The 25,743-nt window shown below is 42.5% G+C and overlaps 1 protein-coding gene across 4 annotated transcripts in view; it reads left to right on the top strand.

Annotated features, from left to right (window-relative positions):
• Positions 1-25,743, top strand: part of Stat3 (signal transducer and activator of transcription 3) — a 52,604-nt gene that overhangs the window by 4,355 nt on the left and 22,506 nt on the right. For all 4 annotated transcript variants that reach the window (XM_090350902.1, XM_090350900.1, XM_090350901.1 and 1 more), the window contains exons 2-3: positions 23,677-23,828; positions 25,411-25,555. In XM_090350902.1, coding sequence (XP_090207028.1) covers positions 23,701-23,828; positions 25,411-25,555 — 273 coding nt within the window. In that variant the 5' untranslated portion in view covers positions 23,677-23,700. The remainder of the gene's footprint in view (positions 1-23,676; positions 23,829-25,410; positions 25,556-25,743) is intronic.

The raw sequence follows: 25,743 nt of genomic DNA, 5'->3' as shown, positions 1-25,743 counted from the left end.
GAATGAGGATCCTCAAATCTCAGCCTCCTGAGTAGCTAGGATTGATTATAGGGCAGAAGCTGTCAGTTCCTGGCTGCTGCTGCTGCTGCTGCTGCTGCTCCTGCTGCTGCTGCTGCTTCCTCCTCCTCCTCTTCTTCTTCTTCTTCTTCTTCTTCTTCTTCTTCTTCTTCTTCTTCTTCTTCTTCTTCTTCTTCTTCTTCTTCGTTTTTTCAGGGCTAAACTCCAGGCCTTATGAAATGCCAGGCAAGTGCTCTACTGCTGAGTTTACACTCTCAGCAGTCACATTTTATGTTTATATGTTAATTATTTTTTGTTACTATAATTTTTGGGTCATTTGTTTTTTAAAAAAAATCTATAAAGATGTCGAGCGTGGTGGCTCATGCCTGGAATCCTGACTACTCAGGAGGCTGAGATCTGAGGATTGAGGTTCAAATCCAGCCCAGGCACTAAAGACCTTGAGTCTCTTATCTCCAGTTAATCACTAGGAAAATGGGAAGAGGTGCTGTGGCTCCAGGGGTAGGGCTGTAGCCTTGAGGTGAAGAGCTCAGTGCCCAGGCCCAGAGTCCAAGCCCCATGATCCACAAAATAAATAAATAAAATATTTTTAAAAATCACCTAAAGAGTATTTGAGACACAACCCAGATCCTGAAGAACTGATATTCTCTGGAGGAGTATGGGCTGTCTTGGCTTTAGGACGGGAAAAGAATGTCATCTTTACACACTTATTGCTAGGAAACTTGGCTTACTATAGTGTACTACAGCTAGTGGCAAATTGTTCAAAATGTTAAAAGAATTAGCATCTGGCCCTAGATATTTAAATAATGTTTGATTTTCATTTTTTTATGTGAGGTCATCACAAGTCTTCATTCAAATCTGGAACCATATTATATATGAAGCTTGGCAGCAGCCAAAGAGAGTGATGAGAACTGGGGATGTGGGTAGGGACCAGGCACATGCTGTATGGATGACAGGGAGTGGTGTAAGACTCAGGGTCTGGAATAAAAAATCTGGGGGTGGCTCATGCCTATAATCCTAGCTACTCAGGAGGCTGAGATTTGAGGATCATGGTTTGAAGCCAGCCCAGGCAGAAAAATACTTGACATGGGGCTGGGAGTTTAGCCTAATGGTAGAGTGCTTGCCTAGCATACATGGAGACCTGGGCTCAATTCCTCAGTACCACATACATAGCAAAAAGCCAGAAATGGTGCTGTGGCACAAGTGGTAGAGCTCTAGCCTTGAGAAAGCCCAAGGACAGTGCCCAGGCCCTGAGTTCAAGGCCTAGGACTGGCAAAAAAACAAAACACAAACAAAAAAAAAAAGAAAGAAAGAAAAAGAAAAATCCTTGACACTCTTTATCTCTAAGAAACTACTCAGAAAAAAACCCAGAAATAGTGCTATGGCTTAAGTGATAGAGCACTAGCCTTGAGCAAAAGAAGCTCAGGGACAGGGCCCAGACCCTGAGTTCAAGCCCCAGGACAGATAAAAATAAATAAATCATGAATAAGTAGATATCAAATCTGGACAGTATCTTGTCCAAATCTCAGCTTTAGTTTTCTTGTCTGTAAAAAGACTAGAGCTAGACTTACCTATAACCACTCAGGAGGCTAAGGCATGAAGGCTGGGAGTCTGAGGCCATCCTGGACTATGTGGTAAGACATGTCAAAAAATAAAACAGGGGAGCCGGGAGTTTGGCCTAGTGGTTAAAGTGCTTGCCTAGCGTGCATGAAGACCCGGGTTCGATTCCTCGGTACCACATACATAGCAAAAAGCCGGAAGTGGTGCTGAGGCTCAAGTGGTAGAGCTCTAGCCTTGAGAAAGTCCAAGGACAGTGCTCAGACACTGAGCTCAAGCCCAGGACTGGCAAAAAAACAAAAACAAACAAAAACAAACAAACAAACAAAAAAAACAGGGGTAGGAGTTTGGCCTAGCAGTAGAGTGCTTGCCTACCATGCATGAAGACCTGGATTCGATTCCTCAGTACCACATACATAGATAAAGCTAGAAGTGTGGCTCAAATGGTAGAGCTCTGGTCTTGAGAAAGCCCAAGGATAGTGCTTAGGCCCTGTGTTCAAGCCCCAGAACTGGCAAAACAACAGCAGCAAAACACTAATGTACACAAAGTTCAGTAAGATAATGCAAATGAAATTCTTACCATTGGGTAGGGCAGTAGCCTTGAGCTGAAGAGCTCAGGGACAACACCCAGGCCCAGGGTTCAAGTCCCATGGCCGACAGGAGAAAAAAGAAAAAGAAAAAAATGCTTAGCATTATGCTGGTTCCTTATAAAAGCTGTCTAAATCTAAGTTCTTACATGAACTGTCCCAAGAAGAGAGACTAGCTTTTTTGTTGCTGTTGTTTTGTTTACCCTAAGGGTAAGAACAAGGCTTTTTTACAGAGTGGCTAAAATATAGGATTTTATTGGATAAATACTAATTTTGACAAGTGTAAATAGTTACAATGAAGGCTGCCGGAACATGAATGTTAAGAGGCTTCTTAAAACAGCATAGTGTATTCAGTAGCTATAAGTGGAAGTTCTTAATTTAGGAGAACTAAACTGAGAGGATAGGAGGTCATAGAGCCGTGGCTTTCAGCCCTTAAATAAGTTTAAAGGTCATTGAAATAAGTTATATTTTTATAAATAGCAACCCATGCTTTTTTAAAAATAACTTAAATTTATTTTCTGGTGAATAGTTTGGTATGTATTTCCCCAGGTTCCTTTTAACAGCCTAGCAAGACTAACAAGTTAGTTCCTCCAAAGAAAGTAATGTTTAGACTCTCTGGCTTTCCTTCTTGCTTGCCTGTCTCCTGTTATGAGTGACTACCAACCAGTGAACAATCGACTTGATCTTTGACCTTTTAATTGCATCAGCCTGTGACTTAGATTTTGAGCTTTTCTAAGGTCACTAGCATTGTAGTGTGGAAACTCTTGGGCTTTGACTGTGCTTGAGCATTTCATGCTACACATTTGCTAGAGGGACTAAAGAATTGCAGTGAGGCTAGACTCCTGGGCTTTAGATCACCTCTCCCACCAAGAAACAAACTCCTGGGTTTGTTTCTGTATCCTCAAACTGTGGCTCCTAGAATAACTGTGTGGATGAAGCAAGACTGTGCCATAGAGTACTTTGCATAGAGCCTGGCAGATAGTGAACCTTCAAATGCTGATAATGCCTATTATTAAAACCATAGCACCTTTCCAACTACAAAATGGGGCAAATTATGATTCATGGTAATCATTCATAACCCAAAGGGAAGAAAGAATAATTGAGAGATTGTAACCTACTGGGAACAAACTAAATGAACAGGGATGTGGGTTTATACTATGGGGAGGAGAAAAGATAAAACATATGGCAAACTGTAAATCCCTGGTTAAAGAGGCTCTTGTGGTAATTTTCTTTCATCTGCCATGGTCAGTGATGGTATCTATTTTTTTTTTTTTTTTTTTTTTGGCCAGTCCTGGTCTTGAGCTCAGGGCCTGAGCACTGTCCTTGGGCTTTCTCAAGGCTAGCACTCTACCACTTGAGCCTCAGCACCACTTCTGGCTTTTTTTTCTATGCATGTGGTACCGAGGAATCGAACCCTGGTCTTCGTGCATGCTAGGCAAGCACTCTACCACTAAGCCAAACTCCCAGCCCTCCTATTTATTTTAAAACAAGGAACACATTACCATTATAAGTTAAGCACTGTGGAGTTTTTCATAGTACCCCTAAAATACAGAGGACAGGAATGTGGCCCAGATGGTAGAGCAGCAACAGCTATGAATGGGAAAAAAAAGCTGAGTGAGAGTGTGAATGAGGCCCCAAGTTCAAGCCATAGTAGCAGCACTATATACATATATATTATATTTATGCATATTCCATGGTGATATACACCAGAAAGCCCAGCAACTCAGGAGACTGAGGCAGGAGAATCCCAAATTTAAGACCAGTTTGGCTGGACAACTTATTTAAGACTATCTCTAAAATTTCAGAGGGAATGGGACAATAATTTCAAGGGACCAGATTCAATCCTTTGTACTGGGGAAAGAGAAAAGGTACAGATACAGATAATAGCAGAGTTTTGAGGGCTAAAGCGGTAAAGCACCTGCTTATCAAGTCTGAGCTAAACCTTCCCTGTTTCTACCCCACCAAAGGGGGTGGGGAAAGGTTAGGAAAGTGAACAAAAGTTGTTTGGGCTGGGGATGTGGCTTTGTGATGAAATACTTGCTTCGCATTCCTGAAGCCCTGGGTTTGAGTCCCTGCATTAACAAACAACCCCCTCCTAAGTTTGAAGGCTAGAGGAGTGATTAGAGTTAAGTATTTCTCAGGAAGGAGACAATGGAAGGAACTTTGAGTCTGGCCAAGACATGGAACATGTCCCAACTTCTTTGATTCAAATAATCCTCCTATCTCAGCCTCCTGAGAAGCAACTGATTGTGCTCAGGATTTGGTTTGGTGTGGAAGTGTCCCAGATAATTGTGGATGATTTGTGTCAAGCTGGGAACTGATTTGCTGTGTACCTGTCAGGTCAGCTGAATTCTATCACACCCTTCACAGGGTGTGTGTGTGTATGTGTGTGTGTGTGCAGGCATGCACAGGCATCAGTATTTCTAAGAATGTCTGGGGGGGGGAAGGAAATGGGGACCATGACATGAGAAAGGGCATCAATGTAATGCACCTTCTATCTATCTGGTGAATGTAATGTAACCCTTCTATTAATTACAATAAAAATATATGAAAAAAAAGAATATCTATATGTATAAATATCCAAGTACAGAGTTCCTTAGTGGCTTAAAGTTTTCATTTTCTTGTAACGCAGCAAGCTAACCAGTATTCTTGAAGTGAAGAGCCATTTATTTTCTTTCATGCCCGGCTCTCCACTTTTGGAGAAGGGAATGATTATTTAAGGCAACACAGTTGTGTTTAGGCATTGTATGGGGCAGGAGGAAGCCAGCTAAGCTTGAAAGAGAAAGTAAAACTTGTGGCAGATATGTCTTCCCTGCAGTGGAGGAGTGCAAGTTATTAGGGGGATGTTTGGGTAGTTTTTGCAGACGCCATTTCTGAAAACTAATTTGGATTTGCGAAGATGAGCCTGATTTAGGAAAACCCTGTGTGCTAGGGTGTGTATCAGCCGCCTGCTTCCCGCTTTGTTGATTGATTTTATTAGTTTGTGGCCTCCAGACCTTTCATTCTTGTGAGAGTCCGAGCATTTGAAACTATGAACTTGAACACCTGCTTAGGCGAGGACTTCCTAAAATGGATGAGTTTTGAATCTTTACTAATATTAATTTTGTTTTGCTTTCAGCAAGCCCTGCTTTTTTGGCACAGAATTGAAAAGCATTGGACTTTTCCTGTGTCCACCCCACTTTCCTTGAGTAATTCTTAAAATCTCAAAACCCAAATGCTAGCTGTGTAATTACCTCTCCTGTAAACAAAACAAAGTGCAATATTGCATTGAGTTTGCATTAAAATACTCAGCCTTGAATTTTTTTTTTTTTGCTACTTGTGGTTTAGACACAATAAATATTTAATCTGAGGCTGACTTTTTCTGACAATTCAGTTCTCTATGTAGGCCTTTATATCAATATGTTTAGGGAAAATAAACATCTTAAAATATTTTTCAAGGTATAGTTAGGATGGTAACTATCCCCTGCATATGGGCATGTTGAATAAATAAAGTGTTCAGAGGCCAATGCTAATGAAAACAATTTATGCCTACTCTAGAGCTTGAGCTTGAGCTGGGCACTGTCTTTTAGCTTTTTTTGCTCAAGGTTAGCACTCTATCTACCACTGGAGCCCTAGTTTTACTTCTGGCTTTTTTTGTTTGGTGGTTTTCTAGTGGTTAATTTGGAGATAAGAGTCTCACAGTCTTTAGTGCCTGGACTGGCTTTGAACCATGATCCTCAGATCTCAGCCTCGTGAGTAGCTAGGATTACAGGGATGAGCCACCAAGCCTTGCTGTTTTCTCTTTCTTTTCTTTTCTTTTCTTTTCTTTCTTCCTTTCTTTCTTTCTTTCTTTCTTTCTTTCTTTCTTTCTTTCTTTCATTCATTCATTGTCAAGGAAACGCTCAAGTTTGCCTGTCTGGACTAGCTTCAAATCCAGATCCTCAGATCTCAGCCTCTGGTGTAGCTAGGATTATAGGCATGAGCCACCAGCATCCAGCTATACTGATATTTTGAACTTGGTTCTGTGTGTGTGTGTGTGTGTGTGTGTGTGTGTGTGTGTGTGTGTGTGTGTGTGTGTTCAGTCCTAGGGCTTGAACTCAGGGTCTGGGCATTGTCCTTGAGCTTTTTTAAGGCTAGCACTCTTATCACTTGAGCACCACTTCTGGCTTTTTTTGTGTATGTGGTACTGAGGAATTGAGCCCAGGGCTTTGTGCATGCTAGGCCACACTCCCTTGAACTCATTTCTTTACAGTTGCTAGGCAAGCACTCAGCTACTCTGCCACTTGAATCATGCTTTCAGTCTGCCCCTCCCCCCTTCTATAGCACTGTGGATTATATCCAGGACTTGCACATGCTAGGCAAATACTCTACTACTGAGTTACATCCCTGAGTCCTATTGTTGTTGTTAATATTTTTTTGCTAGTCCTGGGGCTTGAACCCAGGGTCTGAGCACTGTCCTTGGATTTTCTCAAGGTTAGAGCTCTACCACTTGAGCCACAATACCACTTCCAGCCTTTTCTATGTATGTGGTACTAAGGAATCAAACTCAGGTCTTCATGTATGCTACCACTAGGCCAAACTCCTGGCTGGACCCACGTTCCTGAACTTTTAAAGCTCAAGGTTAGTGCTCTACCACCCAAACCGCAGCTCCATTTCCAGATTTTTGGTGGTTACTTGGAGATAAGGGTCTCACTGACTTTTCTGCCTGAGCTGACTTTGAACCAAGGTCTCAGATCTGGGTCTCCTGAGTAGCTAGGATTACAGGCATGAGCCACTAGAACCTAGCATATATGTTATTACTTAGCTTACATTTGTTATTGGTGAATGGGGATTTCATTAGAATTCCACAAATATTTATAATATATTCTGATCTTACCTCCTCTATCACTGTTCCTCACTTTCTTCTTTTCCCAAAACAATTTAAACAAGTTTCATTGTTCTATTTTTATAGTTATAAACAATCTACTTTAAGTTTCTATTTTGAGATTGTGTTTTTGTCCTGGCTGGTTGGCTCCAGACCACGGTCCTCCTGTCTGTGCTTCCTGGGTAACTAGGATGACGGATATGAAACACCAGGTCTGGCTTTTTGGTGAGATTAGGTCTCCCTCTCCCTCCTTCCCTCTTCCCTTATTGGCCTCTGCCTGCCGAGTAGTTAACAGGTATGAGCCACCTTGCTTGACCAACTCAAATACTCTTATACATTGAAGTGTGATGGTTGTGAATTGAGTTGTGATCTCAAACTAGCAGTTTCTTTCATGAAATCCTACTTTTACTTGAAAGAATGATTGACAGAACAACTGGGAGAGTGGGAGACATCTCAAAATGAAAGAAGGGAAGCTGGCTGGCTACAGAAGAAAAACAGCTGACAATATGTGTTGCCAGTGATAAAAATTGAGCTTAAGAGTAAAAGTTAAAATTTGAGAAAACCTCTAAGCACTGAGTTTTACAGCTTCCCAATGTTTATGAGTGTAAAATTTTCAATATTAACAAATCAGACTTTTTTGCGGGGGTATAATGAAATGTAGAAATGTATTAGCATTTGGAAAGTCTGTGTATCTCTGAAACAATGCTTCTCTCTTTTATTGTCAGGGTGATGTACAGAAGGGTTACAATTACACATATAAGGTAGTTAGTACATTTCTTGTTGGATATTGTTACCCCCTCCCATGCTTTTCTCCCACTCTCCCCCTTCTTTTTTTGTGTCAGTATTCCTGTCTTCACATAGGTTATGGCGCTGGTACTCTACCACTTGAGCCATACCCCTAGTCCAACTTTTTGCTGGTTAATTGGAAATTGAGTATTTTTTTGCTCAGTGTGGCTTGGAATTGAGATCATCAGATATATCAATCTCTTGAGTAACTGTTTTCTAAATGACTAATACATAATACAAAACCCTACATTGCATAGTACACCCCACCTTGTGCATAGTGCAAAGTAGACTAATGAAAAGCTCCTGAGAACAAAACTTTAGTGAACTATTAATCTAAGATTATCTCTTTCTCTCTCTCTCTTTTTACTTCTTTCTCTCTTCCTTCCTCCCCCCACCTTTCTCTCTTGCTTGCTTGCTTTCTTTTTGCCAGTCCTGGGGCTTGAACTCAGGGCCTGGGCACTGTTCTTGGGCTTTTTCCTCAAGGCTAGTGCTTTGCCATTTGAGCCACAGCACCACTTCTGGCTTTTCTATGTATGTAGTACCAAGGTATTGGACCCGGGTCTTCATGCATGCTAGGCAAGCACTTTACTACTAGGTCAAACTCCTGGCCCCTGAAAGTTTTTTTTTTTCTTTGTCAGTTATGGGACTTGAACTCAGGACTTTGACACTGTCTTTGATTGTGTGTGTGTGTGTGTGTGTGTGTGTGTGTGTGTGTGTGTGTGTGTGTGTGCGCTAGTCCTGGGCTTGGGCTCAGGGCCTGAGCACTGTCCTTGGACTTTCTCAAGGCTAGAGCTCTACCACTTGAATCTCAGCACCACTTGTGGCTTTTTTTTCTATGTATGTAGTGCCGGGAATCAAATCCAGGTCTTTGTGCATGCTAGGCAAGCACTCTACCCCTAGGCCAAACTCTAGGCCCCTCTTCCACGTTTTTTTGCTCAGGTCTATTGCCCTACCACTTGGAGCCACAGTGCCACTTCCGGTTTTCTGGTGGCTAATTGGAGAAAAGAGTCTTAAGGAATTTCCTGCCCATGCTGACTTTGAACCACTGACCTCAGATCTCAACCACCTGATTAGTGAGGATTATAGGTATGAGCCACCAGAATTCCTGGGGGGTATGTATGTGTGTGTGTGACAGACAGACAGACAGATTGGGGTTCTTTGGGCCTGTCCCCAAAGAATTTGGTTGATTTAATGTCATTTTAGCAGAAATGCTCAATATTTTATTGTACATTGGTCCTTAGTTTCATAAACTTTACAAGGACCTGTTTAATAGGACCATAAAATAGATTATGAAGTTATGTTCATAGGGTTAGAAATCACTTATTTTAGAAACAAAGTATTTGGTGATTTCCTTCTTTTTTTGGGGGAAGGAATGTTTATTCTTCTTTATTATATATCAATATTAATCACACATAGATTATGACTTAAGGAATCATGGTTTTTTCAGGTTAATGTTTAATTGAGTTTTCTTGATGGAATAACCATGAACAGGCAGTTTCTGACTGCCAATTATTATTATTATTATTGTTGTTGTTGTTGTTTTTTGCCAGTCCTGGGGCTTAAACTCGGGGCCTGAGCATGTCTTTGGGCTTTTTCTTCAAGGTTAGTGCATTGACACTTGAGCCACAGCACCACTTTTGGCTTGTTGGTACGGAAAATCCAGCAAGGGTCTTTGTCCATGCTTGGCAAGCACTCTACCACTAGGCCAAACTCCTGGCCCCCTAACTGCCAATTTCTAAAGATAATTCTTGTTGGGAGCCAAAGTGGAATCAAACTGTACCTTGATTTGCATCAGACAATAGCTTTATTGTCTTATTGTTTTCTGGCCTTATTCTGTTTAAATGACCTGAGATTTACCATATGAATGTAACACCTGGAAGTTCCTTGGGTCTCAAGGAGGGAAGAAGCTGGAGTGGAAAATAAACGAGCAGTCTTTACCTGGACTGCAGACATCCCGGACCCGGTGTGTCTGTCTCTCTTCTATTTCTTCCTAGTCCTTGCCCCCTATTTCAGGAACCCCAATCTGCGAACCCTGGTTTGCTGCCGGCTGGCCCCGGCAAATTCTGGTAAAAATATTGTATTTGTATTTTATAAGAAATATATTTGTATTTTATAAGAAATGTGGTTTACAACATTTGTTGTATTTTATAAGAAATGTTTATTTCAGACTCAACTTTTATTTGTTACATGCAACATAATTAAGACTCAAATTTTTCTTATAATTAAGTACAAGTTTCAAAAGATGTTTACTTGTCAGAGATCTTTTAGCAGAGATAAGACTTAAAACATAATTTGTCTATCCTGGGGGTTTGAAGGCTCAGATCTTTCTTGCTCCACCTTTGTGAGTAAGGTCACCTAACCTTTGGTTCTTATCTTTAAAGTTGGAATGAAAGAAAAGTATCTGCAAGTGATAGGGTTGTAACATTATCTTGATCACCTCAGGGTGCAGTGTAGCTTGAAAGCCCTGTGTGAATTCTTGCTTCAGGCCACATGCTGTATGGGTGTGAATTTCACATTTAGATAAAAAATTATCCTTACCAGAAACTGGAATAGTGTTCCTTTTCAATTTATTCATTACTCCCTTTCTAAGCATGTGTTCTTTTCTCTAAGTGGAATACTTATAGCATCCAATTAGAATTTCATATTTTCTTACCCTTCTGTGTAGGAGCTAATGGATAAAATCAGCTCTTCTCTACAATATTATGGTCATTTATTTGTCTAAGTATGGTATTCGTTTTGATAAGACTTCACAGAGAAGCTTGTCTGTTTGAAGAGCTTGCTTAGCTTCTATTTTGATTTGTCTCTTTTACTTTGTTTTATTTTTTTGCCAGTTGAGGGGCTTGAAGTCAGGGCCTGAGCACTGTCTTTGGACAGGCTAAAGCTCTACACTTGAGCCACAGCAACACTTCCAGCTTTTTTCTATGTATATGGTACCAAGGAATCGAACTTGGGTGTTCATGCATGCTAGGCAAGCCCTCTACCACAAGGCCAACTGCCCGACCCCTTTAAAATGTTTTAATCACACAAAAATGTCTCCTGGAATTCAATTGCATGTAGAAACAAACACTGGGGTGCTTGTGGTTTGTGTACTAAGTGACAAGGAAATGAAACACCCTATCAAGTAATTGCATAATTTTCACCGTTAAACTTCCTTATGTTTATAAAGCTGGCCATAGGGCCATGATTTTGAATATAGACTTACATACTGATTCTTATGATGTGTGTGTGTGTGTGTGTGTGTGTGTGCCCATACATGTGCATTTACATACACCAGTCCTGGGGCTTGAACTCAGAACCTGGGTATTGTCACCGAGCTTTTGCTCAAGATTAGTGCTCTATCACTTGAGTGTTAGCCCCACTGTGTCTTAATTGGAGATAAGAAATCTCACAGGCTTTCCTGACCAACCTGGTATCCTCAGATCTCAGCCTCATAAGTAGCTAGGATTACAGGTATAAGCCCCCAGCATCTGGCTATTTAGAATAATCTTTCTGCTTATATGTAAATCCTGGTTGAAGTATTTTGTTTCTCCTTCTGATCTAAGCATTTCTGAGAATAGGTGAATTGGAATAGAGGAAAAATTGTTTATTTTTTTCCCTCAGTGCTGGAGATTAAATCCAACATAAACTAGGTTTGGACTCTACCACTAAGCTCACCTGCAGTATTTCTCAAGCCCCCAAGGCTCTTAATTCTCTGGTCTTCCTGAAATTTCCCTTTAGGCACTTTGCAGATTCTTCTTGTTTTGTCCAACACTGAAAGTCTTCTACTTTCTCTCTGCAGGTTTTAGACTCTCAGTTCTTCCTTCCTATCATCTCCCATACCTGTGACGTTTTCACGCCTGCTGGCTTCCACTGTTACTGTTTTCCCAAATCCCTTTATTTCACCCTTCCTGACTTGTCTTTTTTTTCTACGGTAGAGTGGATACCCTGAAGCTACCCGTGTGCAAAATACCTGAGAATGCTGAGTAAACTGAGCTCTCAAGGAAAAATGGGGAAATCTTCTGGGGCAAAAAAACCCCACAACATAATTCACCAAAAGAAGGAATAGAAACCATTCTATGACAGCCAGGGTGAGGGCACAAGTGTGGCATTGACTCATGCCTCATCATCCAGGAGTTTGTTTAGACAACCACTCTAAACAGAAGATAAGGCCTTGGCCTTGAAGAGGATCTAGGTTTGAGAGTCTCCTAAGTGAAACCTGGTCATAGAAGTCTCCTACTGAAACATCCCTGCTGATTTTGGCTTTAGAAGAGTACGAGGGGGAGATTTTAACAGAAGAAAGGGATGTTTCCCTTAGGACCTAGAACAAACTTTTTTTTCAACCTTTGAGACTGTCCAGTTTGCCCTCCCAGTTTGCTCTTGTTTTTTCACAAGGATCTTTGCTGTTGTGGTCATTGTCTTGCTAGTTGACTATTGGCCAGGTGGTTCTCCACCTCTGGCAGCGCCCATCTGTGCTGTGCACCATCTGTACGTGGTTCTTGGATCTCTTTTGGATGACTAAGTAAATGGGTGAATTAGTTAAAGATTAAAGGAGTTCTTCCTGAATGAATTTAAACTATGTTGTTTTTTAGTTCATTTTGATATTAAAAACATTTCACTTGATATATATTATGTAATATATAAATGTATATAAGTATGTTTTTTATGGTACTAGAATTTGAACTCAGTGCTTCATGCTTGCTTGCTGGTACTCTACTACTTGAGCCATACCTCCAGACCAGCTTTTTTTTTTTGTAAGTTGATTGTAGGGCTTGAACTCTTGGCCTGGGCCATGTCCCTCAGTTCAAGGCTAATACTCTACCACTTGAGGCATAACTCCACTTCTGGCTTTTTCTGTAATTAATTAGAGATAATAGTCTCATGGACTTTTCCTGTCTGGGCTGGTTTCAAATTTGGATCCTCATATCTCAGTTTCCTGAGTAGCTGGGATTACACGAGCCAATGATGCCCGCGACATACTACTTCCCCCCCGCCCCAGTCCTAGGGCTTGAACTCAGGGCCTGAGCACTGTTCTTGGGCGTTTTCCTCAAGGCTAGTGCTTTGCCACTTGAGCCACAGCATCACTTCCGGCTTTTCTATGTATGTAGTACCGAGGAATAGAACCGGCATCTTTGTGCATGCTAGGCAAGCATTCTACCACTAGGCCAAACTCTTTCCCCCCCACCTATTTCGGTCCATCATGGGCCTTGAACTCTGGGCATGGGCCCTGTTCTTGAGCTCTTCATCTCAAGGCTACCGCCCTACCCCTTGAGCTGTAACTCCACTTCCCATTTTCTAGCAGTTGAAGATAAGAGTCTCACATTCTTTAGTGCCCGAGATGGCTTTGAACCATGATTCTCAGATCTCAGCCTCCTGAGTAGCTTGGATTATAGGCATGAGCCACCAGGCCAGCTCATACTACGTTTTTATATTACGATTGGTAAAGATTTACTTTTCTGAAAACCACTGCACCTTCCTGTCCTGTTAATCTGTTACAACTTGTAGGCAGATCAGTGAGTAGAGTACATTTAATTTTGGTTAAGTAAATATTGTGCAAGTATAAACCAAGTGTTATGAGTAGCTTCCCTTTTTTGGCATTACTGGGCTTTGACTCAGGATCTTATACTTGCTGCATAGGAACTCAATTACTGAGCCATACCTTCAGCCTCTTTTGCTTTAGTTATTTTTTGTTTGTTTGTTTTCCAGTCCTGGGGCTAGAACTAAGGGCTTGGGCACTGTCCTTGGGCTTTCTGAAGGCTAGTGCTCTACCATTTGAGCCACAGCACCACTTCTGGCTTTTTTCTTTGTGTGTGGTACTGAGGAAGCAAATCCAGGGCTTCATGCATGCTAGGTGAACACTCTACCATTAAATCACAGTCCTGGCTCTGCTTTAGTTATCTTTAAGTTTCTCTTATAGCTGAGATGACAGTGCATACCACTATACCACTATACTTAACTTTTTTTTTTTCCAGTCCTGGGGCTAGAACTCAGGGCCTGGGCACTGTCCTTGGGTTTTCTCAAGGCTAGTACTCTACCACTTGAGCCACAGCACCACTTCTGCCTTTTTCTGTGTATGTGGTATGGAGGAATCAAACCCAGGGCTTTGTACATGCTAGGTGAGCATGTACACACTCCTGGCCCTAAACCTAACTTTCATTAGTAGAGATTTGGTGGGGTGGCTCAGGCCTATAATCCTAGCTACTCCGGAGGCTGAGATCTGAGGATCACAGTTCAAAGGCAGCCCAGGCACTAAAGACAGTGAGATTCCAATTAACCACTAGAAAAGCAGAAGCGGTGCTGTGGCTCTAGGGGTAGGACAGTAGCCTTGAGCTGAAGAGCTCAGGGACAGGGCATAGGCCCAGAGTTTAAGTCCCACTACACACACACACACACACACACACACACACACACACACACACACACACACACACACACACACACACACACACACACACACACACACACGAGACAAAAAGAGGTTTTCAAGGGATGTCCTTGAACTGCCAATCTGCTTCACATGTAAGAAGGGTTATGAGAACCTGTGTCCCTTTTCAAATGCAAATATGTATGCTGCCTAGAATTCGTTTTTTGTTTTTGTTTTTGTTTTTTTTCCGGGGGGTTCAGTCATGAGGCATGAACTCAGGGTTTGGGCTTTGACCCTATACTCTTTTGCTCAAGGCTAATGCTCTACTACTTTGGGCTACAGCTTAACTTCCAATTTCCTGGATGGTTAATAAGAGATAAGAGTCTCAAAGACTTTCTTGCCCAGGCTGGCTTCAATCCTCAGATCTCAGCCTGGTAAGTAGGATCACAGGTGTGAGCCACTTGAACCCTGCAATATTGTTTATTTGGGAAAAAAAATTAGTTTTCTCATACTTACTGCTAACTTACCCCAAATATTTTACCAGGTCTCTTAAGAGCCTAGCAGTTAAAATTAAATAATGGAACATTGGTAAATCGAACACTTATTTTCTTGATGACCTCCATTCTTCCTACTCCTCCCATCATCCTGACTCCCCACCCAGATCTGCCAAACTCAGAATCATCTTTACCTCCTCTTTTACTCTCCTGTGCCGGACTCATTACCTCTTAGAGGCTGTTTTTCTCTTCTTGGCTCTGCTGCTTTGTTTGCGGAAGCATATAATCTAGAAATACACCATTGAGAAAAGATGCATGGGAAGTAAATATTTTGAATTGTTAGCTAGCTAAAATATCTTCCTTCTCTTTATAGTTCAGTGCTCATTTGGGTAGTACTGACTGAGGCATTTCTCAGCATCGGAAAGGCATTGTTGGCTTAGACTCCTTCAGTGTGTATGTGTTCTTGCCAGTCTAGTGCTGGTTTGATTTCTGAGCCTCTCAGACCTGCTGCTTTCCTGGGAAAGCTCGTCCAGATGTTTTTGTTCTGAAATGTCATAGCATGTACCTTCGTGCATATATCTGTTTTCATGAATGGGACTGGGTATAAGATGACACCCTCGGGCTGGGAGTTTGGCCTAGCGGTTAAAGTGCTTGCCTAGCATGCATGAAGACCCGGGTTCGATTCCTTGGTACCACATATAGAAAAAAGCTGGAAGTGGTGCTGAGGCTCAAGTGGTAGAGCTCTAGCCTTGAGAAAGTCCAAGGACAGTGCTCAGGCCCTGAGCTCAAGCCCAGGACTGGCAAAAAAAAAAAAAAAAAAAAAAAAAGATGACATCCTCATGATAAGAAAGGACAATTCTTATTTCTTTGGTATTTCTGCTCTTGCTATTTTTTTCCTTTTTGTTTTCTGGGATTGTTCTTGGTCTGATAAGGAATCTTTTGGACAACTCTTCTAAAAAGCTGCAGCTTAGGGGGTGGGGGAAGGGAAAATGGGAGAAAAGCAAGGGAAGGGGTAACAATGTTCAAGAAGTAATGTACCCACTACCTGATGAATGTCATTGGAACTCTTGTATATCACCCCAACAATAAAATAAACCTCGCAGTGTCTTCCTTCCTTCCTCTCTTCCTTTCCCTCCTCTGTTTTTGCACTGTACTGGGGCTACCTTAGTGCCTTAAAACACTTGCTTGGCTCTTTGCTCATGTCATGCCTGGTGCTCTACCACTTGATCCATAACTTTAGTCAATTTTTTTTCCTGGTTAATTGACTATGAGAGTCTCATGGGTTTGTTATCCAGGCTGGTTTTGAACCTTGATCCATAGATCTCAGCCTCCTGAGTAGCTAGGGAGATATGATTATTTGCATATATTATACAATTTTATAGAACAGACTTGACTCAGCCAGGCGTGGTGGCTCACGGTTGTCATCCTAGCTACTCTGGAGGCTGAGATCTGGGGATCAAGGTTCAAAGCCAGCCTGGCACAAAAGGACCTGAGATTCTTACCTCCTGTTAACCTCTAGAAATTGGGAAGTGGGGCTTGGCTCAAGGGTAGGGCAGTAGCCTTGAGCTGAAGAGCTCAGGGACAGCACCCAAAGCCCTATGACCCACAAAAAAAAAAAAAAAAAGGACTTGACTTGGGGCTGGAAGTTTGGCTTAGTGGTAGCGTGCTTGCCTAGCAAGTATCACATACATAGAAAAAGCCTGAAATGGTGCTGTGGCTCTAGTGGTAGAGCTCTAGCCTTGAGAAAGCCCAAGGACAGTACTTAAGCCCTGAGTTTAAGCCCTTAGACTGGCAATTAAAAAAAAAAAAAAAAAAAAAGACCTGACTTGCATCCTCAGATTTTGGCAACCACTTGGGGGGTGGGGGATCTAGGAACCAATCCCCGGAAAATACTGTGTTCTGTATCTGGATACTGTGTTACATGCTAAAGGATGGTGGGTACTTGTGAAGAAAAATCTAGCATGCTAAAATGTGCTATTCTAAATACATTGGTGTAGGGGATATTTGTGAGGGAGTAGCCATGTGGCTATTTGGGTGGACAGAAGAACAGCTGCTAAAGGCCTGGGGCAGAAATGGACAGGGTGGCCAGCCGCCGTGGCTCATGCCTGTAATCCTCGGGATTTAGAAGGCAGAACTCTGAGGATAATGGTTCAAAGCCAGCCTGGGGACTAAAGACTGTGAGACTCATCTCTACTTGACCACTAGAAAACTGCACATGTCGCAGTGGCTGCAGGGATAGGGCAGTAGCTTTGAGCTGAAAAGCTTAGGGACAGCGCCTAGGCCCAGAGTTCAAGCCCCAAACCGACAAAAGAAATGCACAGTGTGTTTCAGAAACTGCAGGCAGGAGGTAGGAATAAGAAGGGAGAGAACTGCAGAGGAGGAGGTTAGAGGCATCTCGGGGCTGAATGGCTCATTGCTGGGTTATACAGGAGTCTGAATTCTTTTCTGAGAGGTGTTAAGCGCAGGAATAAGGAGGCTCTGGTTTACACTTAGAAAGGATCTGCACTGCAGGGAAAGGACTGCAGATGGGCGGGGATGAAGACATCAGCAAGGCAGCTGTCTAGGAAGAGGCTGGCTGCTGGATTTGCGAGGAACCCCCCACCCCCCCCATTCCCCTTTCTAGGTATAAAGGCAGGGTCTACAAGACTTGTTCATGGGCTGGAGGGAGGAAACCAGAGGAAGAGGAAAGAGCTTTTTAGCTTGAGCTTATGCAAGAATGGAGTTGTCACTTGTTAAAATAGGGAAGATTTGAGAGAGCTGGCTGGGAGTTTTTTGTCTGGTGCTTTTGTTTTGTTTTGGTGCTGATACTGGGACTTGAATTCAGGGCCTGACGTCCTTGCATAGTTTTTTCACTCACAACTGGCTCTTTACCACTCGAGTCACACCTCTTGTATAACTTTTTTGAGCCTAGTCTGGATCTCTGTCCTCACAGTTTGCCTCCTGTACAGCTAGGATTATAAACTTTAGCCACCAAGCTCACCCACAGGTAACATTTGAAAGAGCAAGATTGGATGAATCATTTAGAAAGTATGTCGTGAAAACAGGAGGTTTGCTATTAAAATAGTTTTATTAGCAAACTCTTTTCCTTTGAAATTATGCATTACTTTTCCATGGAAGTCAAATCTAAAACTACACTACATCATTATTAAGTTGGGAAAAAGTGTAAGTTGCCAAGTGTTGGTAGCTCACACCAGTAATCCAGCTTCTCAGGAGGCTGAGATCTGAAGATGACAGTTTGAAGCTAGCCCAGGCAGGAAAGTCCTGGAGACTCTTACCTTTAATTAACTATCAAAAAGTAGCCAGAAGTCAAGAACAGTGACACACTAGCTACTCTGGAGGCTGAGATCTGTGGACTGCAGTTCAAAGCCAGCCTGAGGCACTAAGGAATGAGAGGCTCTTATCTTCAATTAATCACTAGAAAATGGAAGTGGGGCTGTAGCTCTGAGTTAGGGCAGTAGCCCTGAGCTGTAGAGCTCTGGCACAGCACTCAGGCCCAAGGGTAGGGTGGTAGCCTTGAGCTGAAGAGCTCAAGATGGCTCCCAGGCCCAGAGTTCAAGCCCCATGACCCATTAAAAAAAAAAGAAAAGAAAGTAGCCAGAAGTGGAACTGTGGCTCAAGTGATAACTCAAGGGATAGAATGGTTAGCCTTGAGGAGGGAGGGAAAGATAACCCTAGGCCCTAAGTTCAAGCCCCAGGAGAGCACCCCCCCAAAAAAAAGTTTAAATCAACCTTAAATTTAAAGTATTTTACTATACTTACCAATTCCTTGGGCAGGAATTTTGATAAGCACAGCAGGGGGGCTTATCTTTTTCTCTCTGATAGCAGGGGACTTAGTTGGGAAAACTTGAACTTCTGGAGGCAGTAATCCCTGGGATTTTCTGTACAGGCCAGTGCTCAGGCTGCAATGAGTCAGAGGCACTGTGCTGTGTGGTGGGGGGAGGATGAAGCTTGCTAGTGTCCAAGAGGCTGAGGCCCTTCCTGTTGTCCCAGACCTCACTGTTCTGCAGAGTGATTTTTTTTTTTTGTCAGTCCTGGGCCTTGAACTCAGGGCCTTAGTACTATCCTTGGGCTTTCTCAAGGTTAGAGCTCTACCACTTAAGTCACAGTACTACTTCTGTTTTTGTTTTTGTTTTTTTTCTATGTATGTGGTACCAAGGAATTGAACCCAGGTCTTTGTGTATGCTAGGCAAGCACTCTACCACTAGGCCAAACTCCTAGCCCTCTGCAGAGTGTGAATCCAGTGGTAGAGATGAGAATTGGCTGTTAGAAGGTACTCCTGAGGGCCTATGGCAGGAAGGGGCTTGGTGACACCCAGGAGCTGAAAGAATAGACTGGATTTTAGGAACTTGGCAGATGGCAGTAAAGGGTGAGAAACCAGGCCAGTTAGGAGACCGGGCACATTAGCAAAATAGACACTTACAGTGTATGCTGGCTGTGTCGTGAGCCAGCAGCACTTGGGCCCAACAATCTTTTTTTTTTTTTTTTAGGACTAGTTTTGCTGGACACAAGCCTGTAATCCTAGCTAGTTGGGAGGTTGAGATCTGAGGATTATGGTTCAAAGCCAACCCAGGCAGGAAACTCTTTTATCTCCACCATGAGAAAACCAGAAGTAGGGCTGTGGCTCAAGATGCTAGAGTGTTAGCCTTGAGCTAAAGAGCTCAGGTCTGACAAAAACAGAACCAAACAAAAACCCCACTAGTTTTTATAAAAATAAGTTTACATTATTTGTCACTTTATGCTTTGGTTGCCTTAGTTCCTTGAGCCCTTTCTGAAAGCAAAACGGAGTGGTATACCTACTTAAAATACAGGGATTTCTTCTTTTTTTTTTTTTTTTTTTTGTTGGTTGTGGGGCTTGAACTCTGGGCCTGGGTGCTGTCCCTGAGCTCTTCAGCTCAAGGCCACCAGCCTACCCCTGATCCACAGCCTCACTTCCTGATTTCTAGTGATTAATTGGAGATAAGAGCCTCACATTCTTTAGTGGCTGGGCTGGCTTTGAACCTCGATCCTCAGGTCTCAGCCTTCTGAGTAGCTAGGATTACAGGCATGAGCCACCATGTCTGGCAAATACAGGGATTTCTATGATGAAGTGTAGAAGGCAGCCGAAAGAATCTCATGACACATTTCAAGGTAGAACAACCATGATCTTTAGATCGCTTTCTTAAGGATTTCAGGATCACTTTCTGAATTATCTTTAGATCACTTTCTGTTCGGGGTGACTGTGCACACCTGCCTTTTGTCCCTCTCTTCACCCTCACCATCCTGTTGCAAATCCACTAGTGTGTAAATGTGAGATCAAAAGTTCTATGAAGTGATGTCATGAATCCCTTTGGTAAGTGGCCCCCTGTGATTCTCAGCGTATCCCTTGGTTTCTGTAGATGAAGTATACAAATGAGTACTGTGACTTTGAACCCACCTTTTTTAGTGATCCTTACCGTAATAAGTTCCTTATTAGACAATGGTTATTTGCCTTTTGCTGTTGGTAGGTTACCTACCAAGGGGCTGAGAAATCCCTGCTTTGAAAAGTCCTGAAAGGACTTGGTGGGCTGGGGATGTGGCTTTGGTAGAGTTCTTGCTTGGCATGTATGAAGCCCTGGGTTCAATTCCTTGGTAATACATATGCAGAAAAAACTTAGCAGTGCTATGGCTCAAGTGGTAAAGTACTAGCCATGAGCAAAGGAAGCTCAGGGACAGTGCCCAGGCCCTGAGTTGAAGCCCAAAACTGGAAGAAAAAAAAAAGAGGAGGAGGAAAGAAGGAAAGAAGGAAAGAGGGAAGGAAAGACTTCCTGCTCTGGCATTTTCCACCAGGTGGGCCTAGTAAATGCTTTGAAAGCAGTAAGTGCCCTTGGCCACTGTATGGAAGGCTTCTGGTCTCTCCTGGGCACTCAAATTGTCACTTGGTACTCAAATCACCCTATGTGATTTGAGATTCATTGAAGTGCTTATTAACTGCAGCTTAGAATTATTTGGTAGACAAATTCTTTAGAGACTAGAGGCATGGTTCAAACGATAGAATGCTTGCATAGCAAATGTGAGCCCAAGTTTAAACTCGTTTAATAACACCACTGTAATGATATTGATGATGATGATGCTATTGGTAATAATAATTTCAGGAGTACTTTAAGTTACGTTGGGATTTTGTTGTTATTTATTTTTGCAGTGCCAGAGATTGGACCCAGACATTATGGATGCTAAATAAGCGCTCTACCAAATGAACTGTATATATAGCCCCTGGTTAATTCATAATTTGAAGAATAAAAAAAAACAGTAAAAGCAGAATTTAAGTTGTAAAATAAGTGGGCTCTTTAAAACGTTTTCTAGTAAACCAGCTAGTCATTTTTTAAGCATATTCTCTTCTTGTGAAAAGTATTTATTTGGTTTGTGCTAGGGCTGCTGTTAATTAAATATGACTTGTAACAAAGCTTTTTTAGGCTGTGTAAGTCAAAAGCTCACAATTATCTTGGAAATACCACCTTTGCTTTGACTTTAATTTGAATACCTTTACCTTGATATGTTAGTGTTATAGAGATAAAATGTAAGGTCAGTCATTCTTGATGCTTTAATTATGGGAAAGGCTACTAGCTGACTTCTAGCTTAAGAAATTGCACCTTGAGTATAAAGTGCCCAAGGATAGTGCTCAGGCCTTGAGTTCAAGCCCCAGCACTGGCAAAATAAATTAATAAATGATAAATAGCACTTTTTTGTTTGGGGGGGGCGTCTGCCTTGAGGCTTCAACTCAGGGCCGAGGTGCTGTTCCCGGGCTGCTTTTGCTCAAGGATAGCACTACCACTGAGCCACAGCTTCACTTCCAGCTGGTGTCTGGCTTATATGCTAGAGTTTTAATTTTACTATACTGTGAATACTGCTAGTGGCTGTTAGTTTCTTTCCTTTTTTTTTTTCTTTTTGTCCATCAAGGCTATTGTTTTACCCCTGGAGCCACAGCACCACTTCTAGTTTTCTAGTGGTTAATTGGAGATAAGAGTCTCACAGACTTTAGTGTCCTGGCTGGCTTTGTTGAACCACAATCCTCATATCTCAGCCTCCTGAGTAGCCACCTGGCCTGATCCAAGGTGCCTGGCTATGGCTGTTGGTTTCTGATTATTTCAGCTAGTATTTTATATATACCTACCACTCTTTAGTCTTTGGCTCTTACCTGCAGATATTTTTAGATTTCAAGACTGATTTATATAGGCTTTTTTTTTTGGTCAGCCGTGGGGCCTGAACTCTAGGCCTGGGTGCTGTCCTTGAGCTCTTCAGCTCAAGGCTACCTCCCTACCCTTGAGCCATAGCCCCATTTCTCGTTTTTTAGTAGTTAATTGGAAATAAGAGTCTCGTGGCTTTGTAGTGCCTGGGCTGGCTTTGAACGGAGATCCTCAGATCTCAGCCTCTTGAGTAGCTAGGATTATAGGCGTGAGCCACCACACCCATCTTATATAGGCATTTCTATGGCTCAGACTATGCAGAAAGAGGACTGAAAGTGACTAGCTACTTGTTTCTCATAGTTGACTATTTTACTGGATTTATACAAATCTGGGGCCAGCTCATATACCTGGAATTATTTTTGGTCTCAGTATAGTATTACAGTTCACCTGAAGAGTCATTAGGTGTAAGTCAGACATTATAATGCATACCTATATTTCTAGCACTTGAGAAGTCAAGGTTGGAAGATTGTACATCTTGGTCCAGTCTGGACTATATAGCCAGACTTTGTCTCAAAACAAAAACAAGGGCTGGGGATATAGCTTAATTGATAGTTCACCTGTCTGGTGAATGCCTTGTGGTTTTATTTGTGTGTTGTTGTTTATTTGTTTGTTTGTGAGTGTGTGTGTGTGTGTGTGTGTGTGTGTGTGTGTGTGTGTGGTATTTTGTTTTGTTTTGACAGTCCTGGGGCTTGAACTCAGGGCCTGAGCACTGTCCTTGGACAGACATATTTTAAACTCAAGGCTAGTGTTCTGCCACTTGAGCCACAGAGCTACTTCTGGCTTCTGTATGTGGTACTGAGAAATCAAACCCAGGTCTTCATGCATACTAGGTGAGTGAGCACTCTACGACTAGGCTATATGTTCCCCGCCCCATGAGGTTTTTTTTTTGGGGGGGTGAGTGGGGTGGGGTGGGGGAGGTACTGGGGTTTGAACCCAGGACATTACACTTGCTAGGCAAGTGTTTTGCCACTGAGCTACATTTCAACCCTGAATGTCTTGAACTCCATTAGGGGTATTAGAGGTATTATTTAAGTTACTCTGAGAGCAACTTACTAAAAGGAAATGAAAGAAGAAATGAAAGTCTGGAGCTTCAGGAATTTTTCTAATTTTCTAGAACTGGGCATCATGCCTATTTGCCTCCCCAGTTGTTTGTTTTTGCCAGTCCTGGGGCTTGAACTCAGGCCCAGGGCACTGTCTTTTAGATTCTTTGCTCAAGACTATCACTTTACCACTTGAGCCATAGCACTACTTCTGGCTTTTTCTGTTTATGTGTTAAAAAATGAGGAAATCCGGGCGCTGTGGCTCACGCCTGTAATCCTAGCTACTCAGGAGGCTGAGATCTGAGGATCAAGGATCAAAACCAGCCCAGGCACAAAAGGACTTGAGACTCTTAGCTCCAATTAATCTCTAAAAAAATGGGGCTTGGCTCAAGGGTAGGGTGTCCTTGAGCTGAAGAGCTCAGGGACAACACCCAGGCCCTGGGTAGGGCAGTAGCCTTGAACTGAAGAGCTCTGGGACAGCGCCCAGGCTGAGTACAAGCCCCATGACCCACAAAGAAAAAAAAAATGAGGAATCAAACCAAGGGCTTCATGTATGCTAAGCAAGCAAGCACTCTACCACTAAGCCACATTCCCAGCTGCCTCCCCAGTTTTAAAGAAGATATGATGTTTTAGAGGTAGGGTTTGTAAATGTGTATAAATTGTTCAAATTGGAGCAGGAAGGAGGGAACCATACAGAATCCTTCTCAATGGATCTCTAGTCACACATCTGACATCTGTGTTGGATAAATGAGGTATTTCCAGATTACGTGCCCCTTATTGGACTTGTGGTGACCATACCAACACTTGTTTTACAGATCGGATCCCCTGATTCCAGCAGGATGGCGCAATGGAATCAGCTGCAGCAGCTCGACACACGGTACCTGGAACAACTTCATCAGTTGTACAGTGACAGCTTCCCCATGGAGCTGCGGCAGTTTCTTGCACCCTGGATCGAAAGTCAAGACTGGTAAGTCTTCCCTGGGACCTCAGCTTGGATTATAGGTGTGAGCTACTGCACCCGCTAGTGGGAGATGATTTGAAAGTTCATTTGTATCATTTACTTGGGAAGCTCTTTTGATGCCTGGGAGATTCTGACACCCCAAAGATATGGTAGAATACTGTGTGTGTGCGTGTGTGTGCGCGCGCACCCCTCAGGCTTAAACTCGGCCTGAGTACTGTCCTTGGGCTTTCTCAAGGTTAGAACTCTACCACTTGAACCACAGCACCATTTCTGGTGGAAATCTAACCTGGGTCCTTGTGCATACTAGGCAAGCATTCTACTACTAGACCAAACTCCCAGCCCATGGTAAAATACTTTTTACCTGCAAAATCAATCTCAGGTAGCATTTTTGGGCTGTATGTATAGTTCTCCTTTAATTAAAAGGATGCAGGTAGAGGATGATTCCTTTCATAGAAGAAGTAATGGCCACTATTTCTTTCACTTTAATGTATTCAGATCCACCTATTAATTTGGATTTAATTCAAGCCTATGTTAATATGACCTAGTTTTTCCAGAATACATACCCTGATTTGGTGAAGAGCCAAAGAAGGTGATTCAGAGATGGTGGAGACAGGCCTCCCAGGCTGGTATTGCTTAATGTGCATTTTATTTGTACTAGTAATCTGGCCACAGAATTGACTGCAAATTCGAGTCAAAACAGCCTATTAGTCTCTTTTGCTCAAATATTTTGTACACATAGATTATGAGAGTGGCCAATAATATCTGGGATTCTTGTTAATAATCATGAAATTAATGTCATTGATTGTTGTTGAGCAGTGGCCACTGTGTAATCAGTGAGGGGGGTGAGGTAGGAAGATCATGAGTTTGAGAACAGCTAGGGCTAATAAAAAATAATTTAAAAGAAGCTGGACTGTGGCTCACGCCTATAATCCTAGCCAGGGCACTAGCCTTGAGAAAGTCCAAGGACAGTGCTCAGGCCAGAAGGAAAGAAAGAAAGAGAGGAGAGGGGAGGGAGAAAGAGAGAGAGAGAAAGAGAGAAAGAAAATGGGAAGTGGTGCTGTGGCTTAAGGTTAGGGCAGTAGCCTTAGCTGAAGAGCTCAGGGACAGCGCCTTGGCCCAGAATTCAAGTTCCATGACCAACAACAACAACAAAAAGAATAATTTAAAAGAGAAAAAGGCCAGGCACTTGTGGCTCATACCTGTAATCCTAGCTACTCAGGAGGCTGAGATCTGAGGATCTTGGTTCAAACCAACCCAGGTACTAAACTCTGTGAGATTCTTATCGCTAACCACTAGAAAACCAGAAGTGATGCTGTGGCTCAAGTAGTAGAATGCTTGCTTTTAGCTGATGAGCTTGGGGCAGTATCCAGGCCCAGAGTTCAAGCCCCACAACCAACAAAAAGAAAAAAAAAATGTCATTCTCAGGCTAGCTTCAAACTGTGATCCTCAGATATCAGCATCCTGATTCATTCAGATTATAAGTATGAATCACTGGCACCTAGCTTAATAGTGGGGTGTGTGTGTGTGTGTGTGTGTGTGTGTGTGTTTAAATGTGAATATAGGTTTCAGAATCATTTTCTTTTCATAGGGCATATGCAGCCAGCAAAGAATCACATGCCACACTGGTGTTTCATAATCTCCTGGGTGAGATAGATCAGCAATATAGCCGCTTCCTACAAGAGTCCAATGTTCTGTACCAGCACAATCTACGAAGAATCAAGCAGTTTCTCCAGGTAGGATGGGAAGCTGAGTGGGAGACACTGGTCCTGCATGGTAGGATGTTAGCTTTCTTCCCTAGAAGTACTTATTTCCTCATTTGAGTAAATAATTGTATACTTGCCCTTGAGCATGGTTTTCAAAAGTCAATTCTCACGTCATAGTTAAAAAGTAATAAAGTGATTGCTGAAATGCTAATTATCTT

This window comes from Megascapheus bottae, chromosome 17 (assembly GCF_031878675.1).
Source record: "Megascapheus bottae isolate mThoBot1 chromosome 17, mThoBot2.hap1, whole genome shotgun sequence".
Classification (NCBI taxonomy): domain Eukaryota; kingdom Metazoa; phylum Chordata; class Mammalia; order Rodentia; family Geomyidae; genus Megascapheus; species Megascapheus bottae.
Note: the sequence above shows the minus strand (reverse complement) of the source record. Positions and strands in the feature narration are given on the sequence as shown.